Below are 26,468 nucleotides of genomic sequence, written 5' to 3'. Positions count from 1 at the left end.
GTTAGAGTATAAGATACATATTGTAAATTGCTTTATATTTCTGAACTTGTATAGTAAAGTTTGTTTTTGTTTGCTCAGAACCTGTGGAGACTTGCGGCTTTATTGGAAAATCAGGCTTCTTGAATCTCAACCTTTATCTATTTTAAACAAAACCTTATCGGTCCCTAACTGAATTATCCGCCACATCCTGGGGCCTGGCCAAGAATCATAACAGAGTGGAAGTGGTCAATACCATTGTGAAACTGCAACTTAGGACTGCACAGGAGGTGAAAGTGGAAGGGCAGCAATGAGAGTTTTAGGGAGATTGTAATGAACAAAACAGAAGGCATTATATCTTTTTGTTCAATTTTAATGGCATTAAGCCTCCATGTAGCCCAGCTTAAGTGAGATAAAGAGCTGATCTATAATACACTTACAGAAGCCAACTTCATGTCCCTTTGATTGTACTTTCTTCAGTGGCAGAACACTCAGCCCTAGAGTCTTTTTATATGATTGTAAGCTTCAAAAAGGAAATTTACAATTTATTAAAGTGTACAAAACAATGTAATATTTACTTAGCATTCTCTCCAAATAGATTATTTGATGGTTACTAGAATATCACAGGTCAATGCTTTGAACTCACGCAGGTCTGCCTAGTGAAAGAAAACCTTATACCCCTTTTCACAACCTCAGGATGTAAAAGAGTTTTACAGCCAATTAATTACTTTTGAAATGTAGTCATTGTTGTAATGTAGAATTAAAAAAGCAGCCAATTTACAAACACAAGTTACCACAAATAGCAGAGATAAAGGCCAAATAGTCCGTTATGTGGGGGGAAAACTCCCTTGCTCTTCCTCAGACAGGGCAGCCGGATCTTTTACATCCACTTGAGGGCAGATGAGGCTTTGATTTAGCATTTCATCTGAAAGTTCCAACTCTGCTAATGCAACACTCTTTCAGTACGAGGTTGGATTGCCAGTCTAGGTTTCTTACTCAAGCCACCATTGGCAAGTGTGCTATCCACTGAGCCACAGCTGAAAGTGAAGCTTTGGCAATACCACTGTGAAACAGCAAATTAGGACCATGACCACTGTTAAAGCAATATAGGCACAGAGGCAAAACCCTTTCAGGGGTTTATGGTAATTTCAGAATAAACCTCTCTGGTGCCTATTGCTTAGCTAAAAATATATTTCAGGGGTTATAAAGATATTAATTGCATTAAATTCATAATTTGCAAACATGACTACCTGATCTTCATGGATAAGAAGTGAATGGAAAAGAAAACAAGACAAGGAAAAGGAATACTTAATTCAGTAAAGAATAAAAGGGGAGAGATAAAGGGAATATGCAAAGTAGATCAGTCACTCTAATATTTACAGAACTGTACCTGAGGTTATATTTCTGACATGGCCCATATAATTTGTTGCAATAGATCTTGAACAAATAAGTCAATATAAATCCCGATCACATGTTTAATGTGGTTTCTGGGCCAAATACAATCTGTAGGCCTTTTATTAAACATTGAATAAATCTTACGGTGCATAGCAAGGTCAAAAAGAAGCAAATCCAATAATTAAAGTTCACCCTAAACTCTCTGATTTCCAAAGCGACTTGTTTTGTGAATGTGCTTGAGAGTTCTCTTGGGCGATATTTCACTAATGTGCAAACATCTGCAATGCACAAGGAATTTTACGGGTATTGCTTCAGACAATTATCAGCCAACTCTTATAACATCTATGTTGAGTTATACTTTTAAAATTTATTTTCAGCGTGCAGCTTTTATTGCTCTTCCATAGCTTCCCTTGAGAAAGTGACGATAGTTTTTCTTCTTGAACCACTGCAACCCATGGAAGTTAAACCATTCAAGGGAGAGGAAGTCAGGAGCGACAAGGGCAGCTGCCTGATTTGCCTGGAACTGTCACAGTGCCACCATGAACTTTGGTTTCTTGAACATTTTTTTCTTTGCGTTCTTCAGCCGATAAACCACATTGGCGATGTCATCTGTGAAAGACTGGGGACACAATATAATGGCACACAGCTTTATCATATGGATTACACATTTCAATACTTTGCATTGACACATTTCATGCCACTTACATCACACAAGCTGCAGTAAAAGGATGACCTGCACAAAAGCTCAATCCCTGAATAAACACACAAGAAAAGGCTCTTCAGCCCCATTGAACCTCAATTCTCCAGCAGAAGCTCATCCCTCCAAATACTCTCTCTGTAGCTGGCTAACCAAATATATTTTGCACTCCATTACTATTGGTAACATCCCTGGCAGATTATTTCAAACAGATTTTTTTAAAAGCCACCCTGTCTGGATGGGATGCACACTCGGTTGCTGAGGGAAGTAAAGGAGGAAATTGTGGAACTATGGTTACAATCCTCTAATCCTCCTTAGAAAGGGGACTGGTGTCAGAGGTCAGGAGGATTGCAATGTTATACCCCTATTCAAAAAAAGGGCTGTTAGCCTATGGGAAATTTTTTAGAGACTATCATCTGGGTCAAAATTAATTTGCAACTGGAAAAGTACTGGTTGATAAATGAAAGCACACATTTGTTATAGGTAAATGGTGTTTGACCAACTTTAATTGAGATCTTTCATGAAACAATATTGTTCAGTTGATGTTGTGCATATGAACTTTCAAAAGACATTTGATAAACACTGCATAATGATTTGTTAGCAAAATTAAAGCCATGGGAATAAAGGGACAGTGGCTGTATGAATATGGAACTGAAAGGATATCAGGCCTTTAAAGTAGGTGCAAAGGAGACTTTCTAAATGGTATCAGGGATGACAAACTTCAGTTAGAAGACAAGACTAGAAAAGTTATTTCCGAGCTGCTCTGCTTAGAGCAAAGGTGGCTAAGGGGACATTTCGTAAAGTAAATAAGGAGAAACTGTTTCCAGTGACGGAAGGGTTGGTAACCAGGGGGCACAGGTGTAAGGAGATTGGCAAATGAACCAGAGATTATATGAGGCAGTTTTTATTTTCTATGTTGTGAGCTGTTGTGATCTGGAATGCACTTCCTGAAAGGATCATGGATATTAAATAAATTTACCCGGGAGGGCGGCAGAGAGTGAACCTGGTTGGAAAATGCACCAGGAACAGCTGCTTCAGCTCTGGAATGCTGGGTTTGAAGAAAACAAAAATCAGACAGTGACATCACTGGAAAGCATTAAGTTCATTGGTTGCCCGTAAAGCAGTGGGAATTCGAAGAGAGAGAGAGCTCATAAAGCAATAGCATGTAGAGAGAGAGAGAGCACGAGCCACACCTTCACAGGACTGGGACGAATGTCCTTGCAGGGAGGTTTGCTCGTGCTGTTGGGGAGGGTTAAAACTAGATTGGCAAGGGGATGGTTCTGGGGAATCAGTTGGCCCAAGAGGATCAAATATCAGTGGGAGAGCATTTAGGGGACAATGACCATTGTATCATAAGGGTTAGGAAAAGGACAATGAACAATGCAGAGCAGGGATAATTAACTGCTCAATCTTCCTATTCTTATGCTCATTAGCATGTGTTACTGGGAATAATCCTGAGATTACTGCTCTTGAGGTCCTGTTTTTTAACTCCCTAAAATCTGCTTTCAGGACCTCATCCCTTTTCCTACCTAGGTCATTGGTCCCAACTACGACCTCTGGCTGTTTACTCTCCTGCTCCTGCAGCTGCTCTGTGACATCCTTAACTATGGCACCAGGGAGGCAACATACAGGGGGAAAGCCAACTTTGATGGGATGAGAACGCATCTGAGTTGAGTCTGAGTGGAATAAAAGGTTGGCAGAAAAGACGACGGCTTAACAATGGGCCACCTTCAGGGAAGCGGTATTGCAGGCAACATCAAGGTGTATTCCATTGAAGGGGAAAGGTAGGACAAATAAATCCAGAGAGCCCTGGATGACAAGAGAGATAGAGGTGAAGACGCAAAGGAAGAAGTGCACATATGACAGATATCAGGCTGAATATAGAAGGACCGGGGGGAACGTGAAGAAACTAATAGGAAAAGAAAAAGAAAGCTTGAAAAAGACTGGCAGTGAACATAAAAGGGAATCCTGAGGTCGTCAATAACCATATAAATAATAAAAGGGTGGGAAAAGAAAAGGTAGGGTCAATTAGGTTCACTAGATTGATTCCAGAGGTGCAGGGCTTGTCTTATGAGGAGAGATTGAGCAGTTTAGGCCTATACTTGCTAGAGTTTAGAAGGATGAGAGGGGATTTAATTGAGGTATAAAAGATGCTAAAGGGAATAGATAAAGTAGATGTGGAGCAGATGTTTCCCCTTGTGGGGCATTCTAAAACAAGAGGCCATATTTTAGGCTAAGGGGTGGTAGATTTAAATCAGAGACGAGGAGGAATTACTTTTCTCAAAGGGTCGTGAATCTGTGGAATTCACTACCTCAGGGTGCAGTGGATGCTGGGATGCTGAATAAATTTAAGGAGGAGATAGATTTTTAATTAGTAACGGGTTGAAAGGTTATGGGGAGACGGCGGGAAATTGGAGTTGAGGCTGAAATGAGATCAGTCATGATCGTATTGAATTGGGGGGTAGGCTCGAGGGGCTAAATTGCCTCTCCTGCTCCTAGTTCTTATGTTCTGATGATTAAAGATTTTTAAAAAAGGCGGACTTGCATGTGGAGGCAGAAGAAATAGGTTTTAAATAAGTACTTTTATTTGTCTTTACAAAGGGAGAAAATGCTACCCAGACTGAGGGGAGAGAGGAGGTAACTCAAAGAATTTACAATTGAGAAGGAGGTGTTAGAAAGGCTATCTTTATTTAAGATGGATAAGGTACCAGGACCAGATGAGATCCAAGGGCACTGAGGGAAGTGAGAGTGGAAATTGCAGAGGTACCAGATAATCTTCCAGCTTCCTTAGACACAGGGGAGGTGCCAGAGGACTGGAGAATTGTGAATGTTACACCCCTGTTCAAAAGGGAGTGCAAAGGTAAAGCCGGCAACTACAGACCAGCCAGTTTGACCTCAGTAGGGAAACTTCTGGAAACTATAGCTTGGAACAAAATCAATAATCACCTAAATAAGTGCAGGATAATTAAGGAAAGGCAGCATGGGATTAAGGGAAAATCATGCTTAACTAACTAGGAGTTTTTTGAGGAGTTGATAAGGACAACACTGTTGATGTTGTGTATATGGATTTTCAAAAGGCATTTTATACAGTGCCACACAACAGACTTGTAAGCAAAATTCTAGCTCATGGAGTAAAAGGGAAATTAGTCACCTGGGTAAGAAATTGGCTGAGTGACAGGTAACAGAGAGTAATGATAAATGGTTGTTTTTCCAGATTGGAGGAAGGTTTGTAGTAGAGTTCTCCAGGAGTCAGTGTTGGGACCCTTGCTCTTCCTTAGTGACCTAGACTGTGGTGTGCAGGGCACAATTTCAAATTTTGCAGATGATACGAATATCGGAAATGTTGTCAACTGCGATGAGGAGAGTCTTGAACTTCAAAAGGACAGATATGTTGGTGGATTGGGCAGACCAGTGGCAGATGAGGTTCAATGCAGAGACGTGTGAGGTGATTCATTTTGGCATGAAGAATGTGGTGAGACAGCGTAAAATAAAGGGAGAGCCTCTAATGGAGGTGCAGGAACAAAGGGACCTCGGTGTATATGTACATAAGTCATTGAAGATGGCAGGGCATGTTGAGAGAGCTGATAATAAATCTTAGGCTTTATTAATAGAGGCATTGAGTACAAGAGTAAGGAGGTCATGTTGAACTTGTATAAGACACGAGTTAGGCCTCATCTGGAGTACTGCGCCAATTCTGATTCCCATACTTGAGGAAGGATGTGAAGGCATTGGAGAGAGTACAGAGGAGATGCACAACAATGATCCCAGGGAAAAAGAACTGTAGCTATGAGGACAGATTGGAGAGGTTGGGACTGTTTTCCTTGGAGAAAAGAAGGCTGAGAGGAGACTTGATAGAGGTAGTCAAGTTCCTGAGGGTAAGGACAGGGTAAATAATGAGAAACTGTTCCCATTCAAAATGGCATCAAGACCTAGAAGGTACAGATTCAAAATAAGTAAAAGGAGTAAATGTGATGTGAGGAAAAAGTTTTTCACCCAGAGGGTGGTTAGAGTCTGGAACGAACTCTTCCTGTGAGGGTGGTGGAGGCAGTTTCGATCGAGGTATTCAAAAGGGAATTGGATTGCTACCTGCAAAGAAAGAATGTGCAAGGTTATGGGGATAAGGAAGGGGATTGGGACTAGGTAGAATGATTTTTCAGAGAGCCAGTGCAGACTCAATGCGCTGAATGTCCTCCTTCTGCACTGTAAAGGCTCTGTGATATTCGATATTAACTTTTCAAAGGAAGTGGATAAATACCTGAAGGGCAGTGCCCAAATTTCAGTTACCTTCCAGACTGCACCTAGTTGTTGACCCTCATACTTGCTATGCATTCCTCCATTGTCCCAATTAAGCCTTAGAGTAATTTATGAAGCCAGCAAGGGTTGGGAGAGTGAGTGGGAGAAAAAAACAAGCAGGAGAGGGGCAGCAATTAGGCAGCTAAAATTGAAAATTGCCAAGTTGGTACTTGGTGCTTCACTTATCAAGTGAAAATTACCAAACTGCATTTTAAGAATGGAAGCTTCTAGAAACAATAATTCAGGACAAAATAAATAGCCACTTGGGCAAATATGGTAAATTAAGGAAAGCCAGTTTGGATTTGTTATAGGCAAATTGTGTTTAACTAACCTGCTGGATTTTTTTTGAAAAGGTAACCAAGAGAGTTGATGAGGGTAATGATGTGGTGTATGTGGACTTCCAAAAGGCATTCAATACATTGCCACACAATAGATTTGTGAGCAAACTTATAGCATTGATGTTTTTTGGACTGGAGGAAGGTTTGTAGTGGAGTTTCCAAAGGGGTCAGTGTTGGGTCCCTTGCTTTTCCTGACATACAATTGACCTAGACCTTGCTGTACAGGGCACAATTTCAAAATTTGCAGATAATACAATGGAAGCATTGTGAACTGTGAGGAGGATGGTATACAACAAAGCACACAGTGTCCTTGGCTTTATTATGATATTCTGTGAAACGACAGCTGAGTTGGAAGGATCAGTTAAGAGGCTTGCAAAATATTATCCACTTTTAGCCAAAACTGGCAAGTGCAATGCAACATGCAAGTTTTTACATGCAGGACTGCCATTCTGAAGTGTTTATATGTGGATTTGTCTTAAGTTTATATGAGCCTTTCATTCTAAAAGGCATTGCAGAAAAGAACGATGTAAATGGTAAGTGTATACAATATAGAGGCTGCTAATATTACGTAGATAGACAATAAAAGGACCGGGGACATAAACGAAAATTAAAAATTGAGATTTTATTTTCAGAAAAAGAAGTTTAATTGAATGATGATAAACATTGGGATAATCTGCTTTGCAGTGCAATAAAAACAAAGATCAAATCACTTAAAATGCAGTTGGGTGCTGGAATGAGAGAATTGAGGTACTGGAGGATTGAATCACAACGGGACAAATGATACCTGTCTCTGTTTTAATTGCAGTGAAAGAATTACGCCAAAAAGTGCTCCAGCAACACTGCTTCCCCTTTACCTCTGGGTTTCAAACAAGCCACCGCAACAAGAGATCTGCAAATCAACCATTGCACAAGACATATCCCTAATATCAGCACTTGCACTTATTGGTCCTTACCTTAACAACAGAGTCTCTGTCTCGCTTGGTGCTTAGTGCCTCATACAAAGGCTGTGCTGTTGCTGCGTCCTGGAAGAGAGGTCATGACACTTTGAAACAACTTCTGTTTAGAGCTGTTATAGTTTTATTCCATAAATTAGAATGCAAGAACAAACACAACAGAAGCAGGGGTGCACCATTGAGCCTGCTCCACCATTCAGTACGATCATGGCTGGTCATCAGACTAACTCCACTTTCCCACCTTCTCTCCATAATCCCTCAATTCCCTGAGAGACCAAACATCTGTCTATTTCAGGCTTAAATGTATTCAATAATGGAGAATTTGCTACCTTTTGGGGTGGAAAATATCAAAGATTCACAACCCTTTGAGTGAAAAAGTTCCTCTTTATCCTCAGTCCTAAATTATCAGGCCCTGATCTTGAGACTGTGCCCTCATGTTCTAGATTCCCCAGCCATGGGAAACAACCTCTCAGTGTCTACCCTATGAAGCCTCTTCAGAACCTTGTGTATTTCAACGAGATTACCACTCATTGTTTTAAATGCCAGAGTGCTGGCCCAATTTACTCAGCATCTCATTACAGGTACCAACCTAGCCAACCTTCACAGCACCACCTCCAATGCAGTTATAAGTGTGGACACCAAAATTGCCCATAACACTGCTCTCACTAAAGCCCTGTTCAATTGTAGCAATGCTTTCTTATTCCTGTACTCCAATCTTCTTGCAACAAAGGCCAACAGGTGGTTTGCCTTCCTAAATGTTTACTGTATCTGCATGTTAAATTTCAGTTCCTTCCACGAGTGACCTAATTCTCTCTGAACACCAACATTTTCAAGTTCCACATCTTTTAAAAAATATTCTGCTTTTTTATTCTTATTATCAAAGTGATTAGCCTAACAAACCCCACATTATACTCTATCTGCCATCTTGTCGCCCACTGACTTTATCTGTCTAGATCTCTTTTCAGTCTCTAGCGTCCTCCCCACACTCTTACATGCACATCTAGCTTGGTAACATCAGCAAACTTATATACATTACTCACGGGCTGTTTGTTTATGTCATTAATGCTTTTTAAATAGCTGAGACCCCAGCACTAATCCTTGCAGCAGTCCACTAATCACAACCTGATATTCTTGATAATGCTCTGTTATCCCTACTTTCTGCTTCCTGCCCATTAACTAATCCTCTTTCTATGCCAAAAGCACTCCACAATTCCACAAGCGCTTATCTGATGTGGCACCTTATCAAATGCCACTGGTTTCCCTTTATCTAGCCTACTAGTTACATCCTCAAAAAACTCTAATAAATTTGTCAAATATTATTTCATTTTTGGAAAAGCATGTAACCTTTGTCTGATCATATTTCTAAGTTAATTGTTGAGACTTCTTTAGTTTCCCAATGACTGGTCAGACTAACTGGCCTGTACTTCCTTCTTTTCTCTATCCCTTCTTTCTTGAATAGCGGTGTTACATTTTCTAACTCCCAGTCCACTGGGATTGTTCTAGAATCTGGGGGATTTTGAAAAATCATAACCAGTGAATCTGTAGCTATCTCTTTTAGGACCCAAGATTGTAGACTATCAGGTCCTAAGAATTTGTCAGATTTCAATCCTTTAAATTTCTCTAATACTTTTTCCATGCAGATATTGATTATCTTAAATTCATTATTCTTTTTAGCCCTTGGTTACCCTCTATTTCTGATGCTGAATTTGTGTCTTCTACTGTGAAGACAGATAAAAAATGTTTGTTCAATGTTATTTCCTCTTTTCCATGATAATTTCTCCTGTCTTTGCCTCGAAGGAGCTACTATTCTCCTTTTCCTTCTTAAACCACTGCCACTCATGAAAAAGGATTGCTGCCCCTCTCCTTTTCCTAAAGACTCATACAATCTGTTTTTATTTTTCTGGTTTGTTTACCCTTATATTCTATTTTTTCCCTTCATCAACTTTATGGTGGCCCTTTGCTGGTTTCAAAAACATTTGCATCCTCAAGTTTACTTATATTCTTTGCCATATCATAAACCTCTTCTTTTAATCTTATACAGCACTTCCTTAGTAAGTCATGGATGAGCTTTTCTTGCTGAGTTATTGTTTCTTGATGCAATGTATTTCCACTATTTACTTATTGCCATACCTTTTAGTCTGTTTACCTACTCAAACTTAGCCAGCTCTCTCCTCACACCTATGCAGTTCGCTTTAAGATTAAGACTCTTGTTTGGGACAGGAGTATGTCGCTTTCAAACTGAATATGGAAATTAATTGTAGCATCACTTTTTTCCAGTGAGTCATGACAATGAGGTTACTAATTAACCCTGCTTCATTGCTCAATACTAGATCTAAAATAGCTTTATGCTTAGTCAGGACCACAACATATTGTTCCAGGAAACTGTCATAAAAATATTCTACTTCTCTTCTATACCACCTTTGCCAATTTTATTGGTCCAGTTTACATGAAGACTCAAGTCCCCCACAAGTAATATACTGTTTTTGTTGGAAGTTCCAATTATATTTTGCTTAATACTTTATCCAATGATATAACTATTGTTAGGGGGCCTATAAACTACTCTCATCAATATTTTCTAAGCTCCACCCATAACGATTTACTTCCTGAGCCAAGATCATTTCCCACCACTGTTCCTGCGTCATCCTTTACTATTAGGGCTCCTCTTCCCCCTTTTGCATTTTGCCTGTCATTTTGATATGTGGTATAGCCTGGTATCTTATGGACACCTTGGATAACTTGTAATCAAGTGTCTGCAATGGTGATTAGATCTAAACTACTTACCTCTTTTTGTGCCACTAGTTCATCTATCTTATTGCAAATGCTTCACACATATAGACCATTAGACCATAAGACATAGGAGCAGAAATTAGGCCATTCGGCCCATCGAGTCTGCTCCGCCATTCAATCATGGCAGATAAATTTCTCAACCCCATCCTCCCGCCTTCTCCCTGTAACCTTTGATCCCCTTGCCAATCAAGAACCTATCTATCTCGGTCTTAAATGTACTCAATGACCTGGCCTCCACAGCCTTCTGTGGCAATGAATTCCATACAGTCACCACTCTCTGGCTAAAGAAGTTTCTCCTCATCTCTGTTCTAAAAGGTCTTCCCTTTACTCTGAGGCCGTGCCCTTAGGTGTAGTCTCTCCTACTCAATGGAAACATCTTCCCCACATCCACTTTATCCAGGCCTTTCAGTATTCTGTAAGTTTCAATCAGATCCCCCCTCATCCTTCTAAACTCCATCGAGTATGGACCCAGAGTCCTCAAACGTTCCTCATATGTTAAGCCTTTCATTCCTGGGATCATTCTCGTGAACCTCCTCTGGACCCTCTCTAGGGCCAACACATCCTTCCTGAGATACAGGGCCCAAAATTGCTCACAATATTCTAAATGTGGTCTGACCAGAGCCTTATAAAGCCTCAGCAGCACATCCCTGCTTTTATATTCTAGTCCTCTCGAAATAAATGCCAACATTGCATTTGCCTTCCTAACTACCGACTCAACCTGCAAGTTAACCTTAAGAGAATCCTGGACTAGGACTCCCAAGTCCCTTTGCACTCCAGATTTCTGAATTCTCTCCCCATTTAGAAAGTAGTCTAAGCCTCTATTCTTCCTACCAAAGTGCATGACCTCACACTTCCCAACGTTGTATTCCATCTGCCATTTCTTTGCCCATTCTCCTAACCTGTCCAAATCTTTCTGCAGCCTCCCCACCTCCTCAATACTACCTGTCCCTCCACCTATCTTTGTATCATCTGCAAACTTAGCCAGGATGCCCTCACTTACTTCATCTAGATCATTAATGTATAAAGTGAAAAGTTGTGGTCCCAACACTGACCCCTGCGGAACTCCACTAGTCACCGGCCGCCATCCTGAGAAGGACCCCCTTATCCCCAATCTCTGCCTCCTGCCAGGCAGCCAATCTTCTATCCATGCTAGTATCTTGCCTCTAACACCATGGGCTCTTATCTTACTGAGCAGCCTCCTTTGCGGCACCTTGTCAAAGGCCTTCTGGAAGTCCAAGTAGATAACATCCATTGGCTCTCCTTTGTCTAACCTACTCATTACCTCCTCAAAGAATTCTAACAGATTTGTCAGGCATGACCTCCCTTAATGAAACCATGCTGACTTTGCCTGATTTTACCATGCACTTCCAAGTATTCTGAAATCTCACCCTTAATAATGGACTCTAAATCTTACCAACGACTGAGGTCAGGCTAATCGGCCTGTAATTTCCCGTCTTTTGCCTCACTCCCTTCTTAAACAGGGAGGGTTACATTAGCGATTTTCCAGTCCTCTGGGACCCTCCCTGACTCCAGTGATTCCTGAAAGATCACCACTAACGCCTCCACTATCTCTTCAGCTATCTCCTTCAGAACTCTGGGGAGTAATCCATCTGGTCCAGGTGATTTATCCACCTTCAGACCTTTCAGTTTTCCTAGCACCTTCTCCTTGGTAATGGCCACCATAGTCACATCTGCCCCCTGACTCTCTTGAACCTTGGGGATGTCACTCGTGTCTTCCACTGTGAAGACTGACGCAAAGTACCTATTCAGTTCCTCTGCCATTTCTTTGTTCCCCACTACTACTTCTCCAGCATCATTTTCCACTGGCCCAATGGCCACTTTTGCCTCTCTCTTACCCTTTATATATCTAAAAAAACTGTTGCAATCTTCTTTTATATTACTGGCTAGTTTACCCTCATATTTAATCTTCTCCCTCCTTATTTCTTTTTTAGTTGTCCTCTGTTGGTCTTTGTAGGCTTCCCAATCCCCTGGTTTCCCACTGTTCTTCGCCGCATTGTATGCTTTCTCTTTAGCTTTTATGCTATCCCTGATTTCCCTTGTCAGCCATGGTTGCCTCGTCCTCCCTTTAGTATGCTTCTTCTTCCTAGGGATAATTTTTGCTGTTTCTCCCAATTTACTCCCAGAAACTCCTGCCATTGCTGTTCCACTGTCTTTCCTGCTAGGCTCATCTCCCAGTCAATTCTGGCCAGCTCCTCCCTCATGCCTCTGTAGTTGCCTTTATTCAACTGTAATACCGTTACATCTGATTCCAGCTTTTTCCTCTTAAATTGCAGGGCAAATTCTATCATATTATGGCCACTTCCTCCTAAGGGTTCCATCACCTTAAGCTCCCTTATCAAATCTGCCTCATTACACATCATAGATAAAGGGCCTTTAATTTTACTTTTTTACTATTATTTTCATGGGCATTATTCACTGATGCACCATTGCTGTTAAACTCTCTGTCCCTTCCAGTTCTACTCAACTTGTCTTTACCATAATAGTTACACAGTTTTGTTGCCTCAACTCCTCTTAGGATTTCCAGATTTCCCTTCACCTGAAACCTCCCCCACTCTTTTAGTTCATTGCTCTAGCCACAGCCCTGGTTTTGCAATTAACACTGAACTCAGCCAGATTTAAGTGGAGCCTATCCCTGAGGTACTGCTACTAGCATCACTGGTATGCACACAATGTGAGTTTCCTACTTTTCAATCCAATCCCCAGTTGAAAGGAAGAGCAGGCAATGACCATCTCCAACAAGAGTCTTACCTTGACATTCAATGGCATTATTATCACCAAGTTCATCACTATCAACATCCTGGGGTTTACAATTGACCTGAAACTGAACTAGAACAACCGCATAAATACTGTGGCTACAATAGCAGATCAAAGGCTGTGAATTCTGTGGCAAGTAACTCACCTCCTGACTCCCCAGAGCCTGTCCACCAACTATAAGGCACAAGTCAGGAGTGTGATGGAATACTTTCCACTTGCCAGGATGAGTGCAGCTCTCACAACACTCAAAAAGCTCGACACCATCCAGGACAAAGCAGCCTCGCTTGCTAGGCACCTTAAACATTCACTCTTTCTACCATCAACACACAGAGGCAGCAGTATGTACCATATACAAGATGCACTGCAGCAGCTCACCAAGCCAACTTTGACACCACCTTCCAAACCTGCACCATCTACCACCTAGAAGGACAAGGACTAGCAAATGCTTAGGAACACCAGCACCTGCAAGTTTCCCTCCAAGCCACACATCATCCTGACTTGGAAAAACATCGCCGTTCCTTCACTGTCACTGGGTCAAACTCCAGGAGCTCCCTCCCTAACAGCACTGTGGGTGTAAATACACCACACGGGCTGCAGCGGTTCAAGAAGGCAGCTCACCAGCACCTTCTGAAGGGCAATTAAGGATGGGCAATAAATGCTGGCCCAGCCAGCGAAGCCCACATCCCATGGAATGAATAAAAAACAGGCAGCTGTTGCGAGCAGGCGTTCAAGGGCTTTGAGCTGCTTCCCCCTTGCTTCCTGCCACCCTGTCATAAACTTTTACTGAGTTCCAGCTTATCTGCCAGTAAATCACCCTAGAAAAATGCTTCATGCCTGAGCCCAAGCAGTAAATGTCGGCAGGCTATTTGACTTTAGAAAGCCACACTGTCATGCCCAATGCTTCCTTCCCCCAGTATCTACATACATACACTTTACAGGAGAGATCACTGGATAGATATCTGGCTGATAATATTTTCTCTCACACTATAGCACCTGTACTAACTCAGTATGCTCTGTGTTATACAGACATCCTCTGGTATATGGCTCAGTATCCTCTGGACATGACATCAGAGAGGCTGTCCAATATAATTTATCTCCTTTCATTAGGGATTCATTTCATATCTGATCAGTAGTATGTTGGTTGAACATGTTAGTAATAATATTCACTTACCAATAAATACACATTTTAAAGGCAGTTTGGCAGTGCATTTTTTGCGTCAAAACATAAAAAATAAACGTACAGTGAGTTCTCATGGTAATGCTTGGGAAAATTAAACATAGTTTTGATGAATCGAACTCCAGTCTTTTCTCTCATTTAAGTTCAAAGCATCATTCCTGGCATAGGTTAAGGATAGAGAATCACACGAAGCTCTCCATCCTCCCAAGCCCCCACCTGCTCACAGATATTTGCGTAGAGGACATCCTGGACATATGCTGTCCTGCTTGCATGAGCTGTCAAAACTGATCCAGGGTTAGTGAAAGATATTCATAGATCTGAGTTGCTGCTGGAAAACTAAAGAAAAATAAAAGAAATAAATTGTTAATTTGGGTTACCTGTGTTTTGCTATTGAGGGCACTGTAAATAGGGGACATGGATTGCATCCAACTTTCGTAAATCACCTCCTGCTCCACATCATTCTTTCTGGCTCTGTGGAAAATAAGAGATGTTTCAATTGTTGTTGGGTTCAATTGCATCCACATTAATTTCCTTTTTCTAATTTATTCATTCACAGGATGTGGATGTTGCTGACCAGGCGAGCATTTATATCCCTAATTGTCCTTGAGAAGGTGGGAAGGCCGTTAGTTTGTGAAAAGCTGTTTACTTGTAGGATCTTGTGGGTGTGTTATTGAAGATATTTTCTCACTCATGGCACAGCATGCAGACATACAAAAGAAAGAGGAACAAACTCATATATGGCATTTCACACCCTCCAGATATCCCAAAACATTTTGCAATGAGTTGCATTTTGTTGACAAAGAATGGTTCATCTTACAGTGCTACGAAATATGGTTGGGGTGGGGGGGGGGGTGCTGGCGTGGTGGTGCTGCAGGTGACTTAATTAGGCGGGAGCAGGATTGAGTCAGCAGTGTGGCAGTGTCACATCTTATGACATCCCATGGCAGGTTCCTACTCTCGATCTTTTCATTGAGAACTGTCGGCGCGACATTAGTCTCAATTTCTCTGCTCCTCTCACCCATTCTAACCTGTCTCTCTCTGAACTTACTGCACTCCATTCTCTCAGGTCCAACCCTGACATTGTCATCAAACCCGCTGACAAGGGTGGTGCTGTTGTTGTCTGGCGCACTGACCTCTACCTCGCGGAGGCTGAGCGTCAACTCGCAGACACTTCCTCCTACCTCCCCCTGGACCATGACCCCACCACTGAACATCAAGCCATTGTTTCCAGGACTGTCACTGACCTCATCTCCTCTGGGGATCTCCCTCCCACAGCTTCCAACCTGATGGTCGCCCAACCTCGGACGGCCCGCTTCTATCTCCTACCCAAAATCCACAAACAGAACTGCCCCGGTAGACCGATCGTCTCAGCTTGCTCCTGCCCCACAGAACTAATTTCTCATTATCTTGACTCCCTTCTCTCTCCCCTTGTCCAGTCCCTTCCCACCTACATCCGTGATTCCTCTAACACCTTACGTCACATCAACAATTTCCAGTTCCCTGGCCCCAACTGCTTCCTCTTCACCATGGACGTCCAATCCCTCTACACCTCCATCCCCCACCAGGATGGTCTGAGGGCCCTTAGCTTCTTCCTCGAACAGAGGCCCGAACAATCCCCATCCACCACTACTCTCCTCCCTCTGGCTGAACTTGTTCTCATGCTGAACAATTTCTCCTTCAACTCCTCTCACTTCCTCCAAATAAAAGGTGTGGCTATGGGTACCCGCATGGGCCCCAGCTATGCCTGTCTCTTTATGGGGTATGTGGAACATTCCTTGTTGCATTCCTAATCCGGCCCCCTTCCACAACTCTTTCTCTGGTACATCGATGATTACTTCGGTGCCGCTTCATGCTCTCGTCGGGACTTGGAAAAATTTATTAATTTTGCTTCCAATCTCCACCCCTCCATCATTTTCACGTGGTCCATCTCTGACACTTCCCTTCCCTTCCTTGACCTCTCTGTCTCAATCTCTGGTGGTAGACTGTCCACCAATATCCATTACAAACCCACCGACTCCCACAGCTATCTCGACTACAGCTCCTCACACCCCGCTTCCTGTAAGGACTCCATCCCATTCTCTCAGTTCCTTCGCCTCCGTCGCATCTGTTCCGATGATGCTACATTCAAAAACAGTTCCTCTGACATGTCCTCCTTCTTCCTTAACCGAGGTTTTCCACCCACGGTCGTTGACAGGGCCCTCAACCGTGTCCGGCCCATCTCCCGCGCATCCGCCCTCACGCCTTCTCCTCCCTCCCAGAAACATGATAGGGTCCCCCTTGTCCTCACTTATCACCCCACCAGCCTCCGCATTCAAAGGATCATCCTCCGCCATTTCCGCCAACTCCAGCATGATGCCACCACCAAACACATCTTCCCTTCACCCCCTTTATCGGCATTCCGTAGGGATCGCTCCCTCCGGGACACCCTGGTCCACTCCTCCATCACCCCCTACTCCTCAACCCCCTCCTATGGCACCACCCCATGCCCACGCAAAAAATGCAACACCTGCCCCTTCACTTCCTCTCTCCTCACCATCCAAGGACCCAAACACTCCTTTCAAGTGAAGCAGCATTTCACTTGCATTTCCCCCAACTTAGTCTACTGCACTCGTTGCTCCCAATGTGGTCTCCTCTACGTTGGAGAGACCAAACGTAAGCTGGGCGACCGCTTTGCAGAACACCTGCGGTCTGTCCGCAAGAATGACCCAAACCTCCCTGTCGCTTGCCATTTTAACACTCCACCCTGCTCTCTTGCCCACATGTCTGTCCTTGGCTTGCTGCATTGTTCCAGTGAAGCCCAACGCAAACTGGAAGAACAACACCTCATCTTCCGACTAGGGACTTTACAGCCTTCCGGACTGAATATTGAATTCAACAACTTTAGGTCGTGAGCTCCCTCCCCCATCCCCACCTCCTTTCTGTATCCCCCTTCCCTTTTTTTTCCCAATAAATTATAAAGATTTTCCTTTTCCCACCTATTTCCATTATATAATTAAAAAAAAAACCCACTAGAGCTATACCTTGAGTGCCCTACCATCCATTCTTAATTAGCACATTCGTTTAGATAATATCACCAACTTTAACTCTAACACCTATGTGTTCTATTGTACTATTGTCGTTGACATCTTTTGATGATCTGCTTCTATCACTGCTTGTTTGTCCCTACAACCACACCCCCATCCCTCCACCTCTCTCTCTCTCTCTCTATCTCTCCGCCCCCCACACACACACCTTAAACCAGCTTATATTTCAACTCTTTCTTGGACTCGAACTCAAGTTCTGTCGAAGGGTCATGAGGACTCGAAACGTCAACTCTTTTCTTCTCCGCCGATGCTGCCAGACCTGCTGAGTTTTTCCAGGTAATTCTGTTTTTGTTTTGGATTTCCAGCATCCGCAGCTTTTTTGTTTTTATTCCTACTTTTAATGTATTTTTATGCTATGAATATTCATTATATTAAAATTTTTTGTAATTAAGTTCTACCTTAAAGATTAAGTCAGCGGCACATGGAAATTTTGTGCGACCTGTTCATGTTGTTTAAAGGTGGCGTGCAACAGTTGGCTCTGCGCAGTTGTGTCTGAGGTCAACGGTTTTCCTTGTTGCACACTGTGGCACAAAGGGAGGGGGAGCAGGAGAATGGCAGCTTGCATGAAGGCTCAGGGCCAGCAAGGGCAAGCCAGGGGTGAGCAGGGACTGGATGGCATGGAGTGGGGCCAGGGGCATAGAGGAGTGGAAGAGGGATCCAAGGGAGAAGAGAGTGTGGTCAGGGGCATGGAGGAATGAAGTGGGAGGGGCATGGAGGAATGAAGTGGGAAGGGCCTGGTGTCTGGAAGTGATGGTGGGGGGTAGTGCAGTCATTAAGTCAAGGTATGAAAAAGAGAGGCCTAAAGGGCACAGTCAGTACTGTCCACATTTGGGTCCATCTCAGGGTGTTGACTGGCAGAGGGAACATTCTCAGTTAAGGGGGGAAGCTGATTTGGTAGGGGGTGGGGCAGGTACAGTCTGAGGTTGGGATAATCAAAGGTCTTGTAGAGTGAGTTGCAGAATCTAACAAAAACTCTGAAGATGACACAGGAAGGGTATAGGATTAGCAGGAGAATGTCGACAGGGAGAGGTGTAAGCTGAGTGGGAGAGAGATTACATTTCCAATTGGATAGTGACAGGGTCGAGGATAATGGGACAGGTCAAAGGGTTACAGAGGGAAGGTGCAACATGATGGTGGGAGGGTCAAGGATGATGGGGACAAGCACAAAGTGATAGGAAGAGAGTGGAGGGTAACTGGTTCTATTGCAAATCTTACAATTACCATTTTTGTAATGGCTCCAAAGGCACATGCAGCGACAGTATTGGAAATCAAAATGGAAGGAACCCAGTGTGTGGAGGGTGGAGTTCTGGTCATGGACAATGGAAGGAGTTGAAAATCTCACTGCTCATCAGCTCTATAGGGTGAAATCCATGGACACACATATTCTCAGCTCATTGTCTACCGTCTTCACACAGTTCAATTGCTTGAATAACATGGGTCGCATACACTTAATATTTCAGCAGGAGGACAAAGAAGGGCTCTTGCTGGTCAACAACAGAGGCTCCAATGCCAGCAGTAGCCAGTACTAGATGGACAGGCTGGTTAGAATGCAGCCATCCAGGGAAGGCATCATGGAAGACAGGCACTGGCACTTGGCAGCAAATTTGTGGCCATGATGCAGGGCCTCCCTGTTTGTCCAGGTGGCTCTTTTATAGCCAGCCCATACCAGCTGTATTGTCAGCTAATGGTAGGTCTCACTAATAAAAAGCTTCCTTTGGTATGTGATCGCATGTGTCTTCTTGCCTGTTACCAGCACTTTACATTTTAATTCGAATTGTGTGGGAACCAGCAAACAGGAAGACAGCAGAAGTGCCGCCCACTTCCAGTTCCACTGTCCAGAACGATGTGCCAGGGATAAAGTACCACCCAATGTTGCCACGGGCTGTTGCGCACACAGTAGAGCAGGAGGATTGGAGTTATTCCACTTACAGTATTTCTTCCATGAGTTCCTTCTGAGTCAGGGCCTCCTTCTGAGCATCCTGCATCCTGCCCTCCATTGCCAAGCGAGCACTGATCTGTGCAGTGTGAATCTGTAGAACGCTGAGGTTTATATGGTCCTTAACAATGGCGCTGGAAATATTTTAAAAAAATCACTTCATTCAGTTACATTGACAGGACTGATGCATGAACAATGCCACACAGTTACACACTGGTAAACAGACAGGATCTCATTGGTACACACAGGTACACATTAGAATACAGAAAGTGCCACACTGGCCCACGGACCAGACAATGTTGGTACACAAAATACACAGCAGTGCATGGACAGTGCCATAAAGGTATATGAACAGTGCCACATAAATATATGCTAGCACACTGATAGGGTCAGGTTGATATACACAGGTACAGTCCAGTATATGGGCAGGATCACACTGGTACAAGGTCATGAGTCATGCTAATGCCTGGATAGAACCACACTGGTACACAGACAGTACAAAGAGAGTGAAACGAAGGTACATGCTATTACACTGTAGCTCACAGACAGTGACACGATTTTTGCTAACAAGGCAGGAAGCTCACGTTGGGAAATTTCTCTACTCGGCTGGCCCATCTCCACATTGTATGTGTTAGTATTTGGACAGTGTCATGCTGGTACAGAGGATTGCACAGGCACATAGACAGTGTTAGACTGGCACATGAATCAGGTGCAGAATTACACTAGTTTCCCAAAATGAATATTTTTGTCAAGTTTCTGCTCAAATACAGCTCTATATTGTTGAATGAAAAAAAATTATCCTTGATTCCTGCCCCCTCATTCCTCTGCCCCAATCATCCCCTTTCCTCTAAAATCTACACAGGCCCTCATTCTTATCTCCTTTGTCCTCCACCCGCTAATGTCTCCGTCCGCTCTCTTTCCTCTCTCCTCTGCCTCCTACCAGCCCCAATTCCCCTTTCTTCTGACACCCACCCGACACTGACCACATCCATGAGGCCCTAATTACCCCCATAGAGTCACTGACATTTACAGCACAGAAGGAGGCCATTGGTCTTTCTGTGGAGTGATCCAGGCTGACTCTTTCCCTTGGTCTATTCTTGTAGCTCTGACAGTTTATTTCCTTCAAGTTTTCATCCAATTTCCTTTTGAAATCGTTCATCAATTCTGCATCCACTACCCTTGTGGGCAGAGTTCCAGGTCATTACTACTCAAGTAAAAAATTTTTTCGACACATTTCTCCTTCATCTCTTGCCTAAAACCTCAAATTTGTGTCCCCCGAGTCTTCGTACTTTGTCAGCTAATAGGAAGTTTTTCTTTGTTTTCCTTATCCAAACATTATCCAAATCTTGTATACCTCTATCAAGTGTCACCTCAATCTCCTTTGCTCCAAGGAGAGGTCCTCTGGAGGTTCCCAGCATCACAGACGCCAGCCTTCAATCAATTTGATTCACTCACCGTGATATCAAGAAGTGGCTGAAGGCACTGATTACTGCAAAGGCTATGCGCCCTGACAATATTCCGGCCAGAGTACTGAAGACGTGTGCTCCAGAACTTGCTGCACCCCTAGCCAAGCTGTTCCAGTGCAGCTACAACACTGGCATCCACCCGGCAATGTGTCCTGTACACAAAAAGCAGGACAAATCCAACCCAGCCAATTACTGCCCCATCAGTCTACTCTCAATCATCAGTAATGGAAGAGGTCATCGACAGTGTTATCAAGCAGCGCTTGTTTAACAATAACCTGCTCATTGACACCTAGTTTGGGTTCTGCCAGGACCACTCAGCTCCTGACCTCATTACAGCCTTGGTTCAAACATGGACTAAAGAGCTGAACTCCCGAGGTAAGGTGAGAGTTACTGCCCTTGACATCAAGGCAGCATTTGACCGAGTGTGGCATCAAGGAGCCCTAGCAACACTGGAGTCAATGAGAATCAGGGGAAAACTCTCCATTGGTTGGAGTCATACCTAACACAAAGGGAGATGGTTCTGGTTGTTGGAGATCAGTCATCTCAGCTCCAGGACATCACTGCAGGAGTTCCTCAGGGTAGTGTTCTCGACCCAACCATCTTCAGTTGCTTCATCAATGACCTTCCTTCCATCATAAGGTCAGAAGTGGGGATGTTCGCTGATGATTGCACAATGTTCAGCACCATTCATGACTCCTCAGATACTGAAGCAGTTGCATGGCCAAATGCAGCAAGACCTGGACAATATCCAGGCTTGGGCTGACAAGTGGCAAGTAACATTTGTGCCACACAAGTGCCAGGCAATGATCATCTCCAACAAGAGAGAATCCAACCATCGCCCCTTGATATCCCATGACACTGCCATCACTGAATTCCCCACTATCAACATCCTGGGGGTTACCATTGACCAGAAACTGAACTGGACCAGCCATATAAATACTGTGGATACAAGAGCAAGTCAGAGGCTAGGAACCATATGACAAACAATTCACCTCCTGACTGCCCAAAGTCTGTCCACCATCTACAAGGCACAAGTCAGGAGTATGATGGAATACTCCCCACTTGCCTGGATGAGTGCAGCTCCAATAATACCCAAGAAGCTTGACACCATCCAGGACAAAGCAGCCGCTTGATTGGCACCCCATCCACAAACATCCACTCCCTCCACCACTGACTTACAGTAGCAGCAGTGTGTACCATCTACAAGATGCACTGTAGGAATTCACCAAGGCTCCTTAGACAGCACCTACCAAATCCACAACCACTACCACCTAGAAGGACAAGGGCAGCAGATAGATGGGAACCACCTGGAAGCTCTCCTCCAAGCCACTCATCACCCTGACTTGGAAATATATCACCGTTCCTTCACTGTCACTGGGTCAAAATCCTGGAACTCCCTCCCTAACAGCACGGTGGGTACACCTACACCACCTGGACTGCAGCGGCTCAAGAAGGCAGCTCACCACCACCTTCTCAAGGGTAATTAGGGATGGGCAATAAATGCTGTTCCAGCCAGCGAAGCCCACATCCCGTGAATGAATAAAGAAAAGCCTCTAGATGGGAAGGGGTGAGGTCCACACAGGGCATGGGCACGTCAACTGTGATGGCTTGAGAGGGAAGGGTTGGAATGTTGACCACAATGACAATGGGATCCAGTATTACTGGGGGAGGCTGGGAAATAACAGGGGGGAGCTCTACTTGTACATAGTGAGGTTCCAGGTAAATTGGTGGGACCTGAACACTGACAAGGGGAAGGTCAAAGCTGGTCTCAAAATAAAAATGAAGAACCACCATCCTGAGCACATTAAGTAATGTCGCAGTTGAAATCAAAACTAGAAACAAATGTGCATGGGAGGGGGTTAGAGGCAGTGGGGGAGGAGTGCACGGCTGCAGCAAGGGGCCCTTTTAGGGGTCATCCTCAAACTTGTTAGAGGCACAAGTGCTAAGAGAAACTAGGAGGACTTCCTTGAGAAGGTTGCCATTGGAGCCAATGCCTTTTGCTGCACAGTAACAGGAGACTGCGGGAGTCATTACAGGCATTACATTTCAACATTAATACACAGGAATGCAGAAATTGAGAATGCAGCAACCATTATGGAGGCACAGCTGCTGCCTATATGGCAGATCATCAGTGAAAGATTCTCATGTGCTTTCGTCAATTCGTGTGTGTAATGGGCCAAAGGGCATCCAGTCATTAATTATGTACAAGTTAACTTTAATCAGTAAGCCAGATCTGAGATTGGAGGACTGAATTTGGTAAAGTGGCGCATGTCATTCAAACCTCTGTAGGATTTAGTGATATTAAGTCGCAGGGATGGCATCTTGGTCACCTTGATCTGTGCGTTCATGTCTCAGGCACAAGGGCTGCATCAGGGACAAGGCTAATGGAGCAGAAACCACTATGGACATTACAGTGGTTGCAAATGTGAACTTTACTGTTTTTTCCCTGTTCTTCATTAATGTCTTATATCTATCAGTTTTCAGAGAGAAGGGGAATACAATAATGGAGCCTGGGCTCAATGCTGCCTTCTTGAGGATTCTCATAGAATGGAGGAGGAGGAGGAGGAGGTGGTGGAGGAGGAGGAGAAGGGACAGGTGCTGCTGAGCACAGCTTCAGCAGGAGGCCCTACCTGAGGTCCTGGGTTGCCCCAGCAACAACATGAGGATGAGGAGGGCAGCCCCATACCATGGAGGTGATTCGCTTGACCAAGGGTCTACCAAAGAAGATGCACCGATCTGCACATGAGCGAGAGACATTGCTGCGCATATCTGCGTTTGCCCAGAGCTCTAGTAGGTCATACCTGTCACATTCTTCAGGAGCTCTATGGAGTGGGGGACTATCCTCTGCCAAAAGCCTTGAAGGTCACCACCATGCTCAGTTTCTTTGCCTGTTTATTGTTCCAGGGATCTACAGGGCACCTGTGTGGCATCTCGCAGTCAGCCACACATAGATGCATCAAGGTCAAAGATGCCCGCTACAGCAAGGCTCATCAATATGCGAGGTTCACACTTGATGAAGAGAGCCAGACTGCTAGATTTAATGGATTTGCAGCTATCTCAGTCTTCCCCAAAGTGCAGCATGCAATTGACTGTACCCATATGGCGTTCAGGTCTCAATGGCATCAGAACCTAATGTTTATCAACTGGTAAGGATTCCAATCCATAAATGTTCAACTGGTGTGCGATCATCATAATCACATAATGCATATTTGTGCCAGGTACCCTGGGAGTTCCCACGATGCATACACCCGGAGTCCCTCCCAGACGGAGTCACTCCCAGGTGGATCACATATTCGAAGGGCCTCAGTGTCTACAGAGATGGTTGTTAGGAGATAGGGAGTACCCACTCAGAGGATGGTTCATGACACCTGTATGGCATCTTCAGAATGCCTCAGAAGAGAGGTATAGTGCAGCTCATAGCTCCACATGATCCATAATCGAGCCAACCATTAGCATCCTTAAGATACGCTTTCGATGTTTGGACTGCTCAGGTGGGGCTCTGCAGAACACTCCAGATAGGGTCTCCCACATGATCATTGTCTGTTGCGCCCTTTACAACCTGGTGCTTCTAAGGGGGATCCCTTGCCAGAGGGAGACATGGAGGAGGATAAGAGCTCTTCAGAGGATGAAGAGCAGGAGGACCAGGAATCTGAAGAGGGAGACGAAGGTCAGCTTCCACATGACCATGCCATCGAGGAAGCACGATATGGAAGACATACCTGTGCCACTTTAATTGCCATCAGATTCCAGGAGGAGTAAGATTAACGCAACAGGAGATGGCCATATTCCTCCTGTCCCTTAAAGCCATTCCATTGTACTGAAAGGGAAACATAACCAGTCACAGCAAGGGTAAGTTTGGCGTTTGGACTTGCACCTTCAACCCTCATGTCTCACAAGGTCATCATCTCTGAAAAGCTCAGTGGTGCACCCTGTATGTGTGCGCTCTGGGAAGTGAATGTCGCGTAACAGCGAGAACACTGCAAAGAATTTGATGCAGTTGTGGCCATCTTAACGAGAAAGGACAGCAGACACTGAGATGAGCGCATGGTTGGAGGTATCATCATCTTGTCAGGTCTTGTCCTTTGGCACTACCACTGAGGAGACACAACTGCAGCTAATCCTTCAAGGCTGCTGAGCAGTCCTCATACAATGTTGTCTTGCAAGCAAAAAGGGTTACAAGCACTTTAATAACACTGCCAATAAAGATTTTGACACATCTCCCTGACATCACACAAGGGTCTGTAAACTATCTTCAGTGAGGTTGACCTCTCACAAAGGGATACTATCAGTAGGAGGATGGCTGACCCTCACAATAAGAGGACACATATATAAATAATCACAATGCTTTTAGTTTCAAAACCAGAAAATTCCACCGAGTTCCATTCCATTTTTATAAGCATTGTTTTATCATCATCCATACCTAGTTTTGCTGTGTGTGTGAGTAAGGGAGAATAAGTGATGCATAGTTTCCTTGGTAACCTCCAGGGCAAGGGTGTGAAAAATAAACTAACCTTTTTTTCTTCTAAATACCAAAGGCTTCATGCCAGGTTATTTAAAATTGACCCACTCTCTCCAAGGGTAAGAACATAGGAACACAGAACTTAGGAGGAGTAGTAGGCCATTCGGCCCTTTGAGCCTGCCCTACCATTCGATAAGTTCTTGGCTGATCTGGTTGTCGATTCAATATTCACTTCAGAGTCAGTTCACATCTTAACACCCAAATTTGACTCCACATTTTTTATGTTGCTGTGGAAGCCAAATGGCAGCACCTCCATACCAAACTTGTCATCTAAATGTGTCTTTAATGTTCATGCTCAAGGTGGTTCTTCATTACAGCTAGCTTTTTAGTTTAGTGGTGTCTTTCTAATGGAATATCATGATTTTTCTCTCTGACTATCATGTTGAGAATGCCTTCACTGATCTTAGTGGAGGTCTGATAAGTTCACAAGCATACGAGAAAGAACTTTGCACCCACAAGTTTGCAAGGGCATTTTAGATGAGTGAGGGAATAGCTCCTTCACTAATCTGTTCACTCTGTAGAAAGAGGTCAAAAAATACATACCCTCAGACAAATATACATGATCATTAGCAATAAAAAGTAACCCCTTAAAATTATCCGTGACATGCTACATCAAAAGTTACTACACAAGATAAGAGCGCATGGACTAAGGGGTAACATATTTGCATGGATAAAAGATTAATTAGCAAATGGGAAGCAGAGAGTAGAGGTAAGTGAGTCTTTTTTGGGTTGACAAGCTGTAACTAGTGAAGTGCCACAGAGATCAGTGCTGGGGACTCAACTATTTACAATCTATAACAATGACTTTGATGAAGGAACTGAATATATGGTAACTAAATCTGTCGATAACACCAAGATAGGTAGGATGGAGAGAGATTGCAGAACTCAATGGTACAGAGGGATCAGGGTGTCCTGGTACACAAATCACAAAAAGTTAGTATGCGAGGTACAGCAAGTGATTAGGAAGGCTAATGGAATGTTGGCGTTTATTGCAAAGGGAAGCTTTACTGCAGCTGTACAGGGCCTTGGTGAGACCACATCTACAGTGCTGCATACAGTTTTGGTCTCTTTAT

The 26,468-nt window shown here is 43.9% G+C and overlaps 1 protein-coding gene across 1 annotated transcript in view; it reads right to left on the bottom strand.

Moving 5' to 3' along the window:
• Positions 1 to 335: 335 nt before the first annotated feature.
• Positions 336 to 26,468, bottom strand: part of LOC121271521 (circularly permutated Ras protein 1-like) — a 113,176-nt gene continuing 87,043 nt past the window's right edge. Inside the window, exons 17-20 of the mRNA XM_041177502.1 lie at positions 19,404 to 19,544; positions 14,769 to 14,862; positions 7,653 to 7,721; positions 336 to 1,990 (exon numbers count right to left, since the gene is read on the bottom strand). Of these exons, the coding sequence (XP_041033436.1) occupies positions 1,898 to 1,990; positions 7,653 to 7,721; positions 14,769 to 14,862; positions 19,404 to 19,544 (397 nt within the window). The 3' untranslated portion in view covers positions 336 to 1,897. The remainder of the gene's footprint in view (positions 1,991 to 7,652; positions 7,722 to 14,768; positions 14,863 to 19,403; positions 19,545 to 26,468) is intronic.

The sequence above is a fragment of the Carcharodon carcharias genome, chromosome 31 (assembly GCF_017639515.1).
Source record: "Carcharodon carcharias isolate sCarCar2 chromosome 31, sCarCar2.pri, whole genome shotgun sequence".
NCBI lineage: Eukaryota > Metazoa > Chordata > Chondrichthyes > Lamniformes > Lamnidae > Carcharodon > Carcharodon carcharias.
This window is presented reverse-complemented; position numbering and strand designations above follow the sequence as displayed.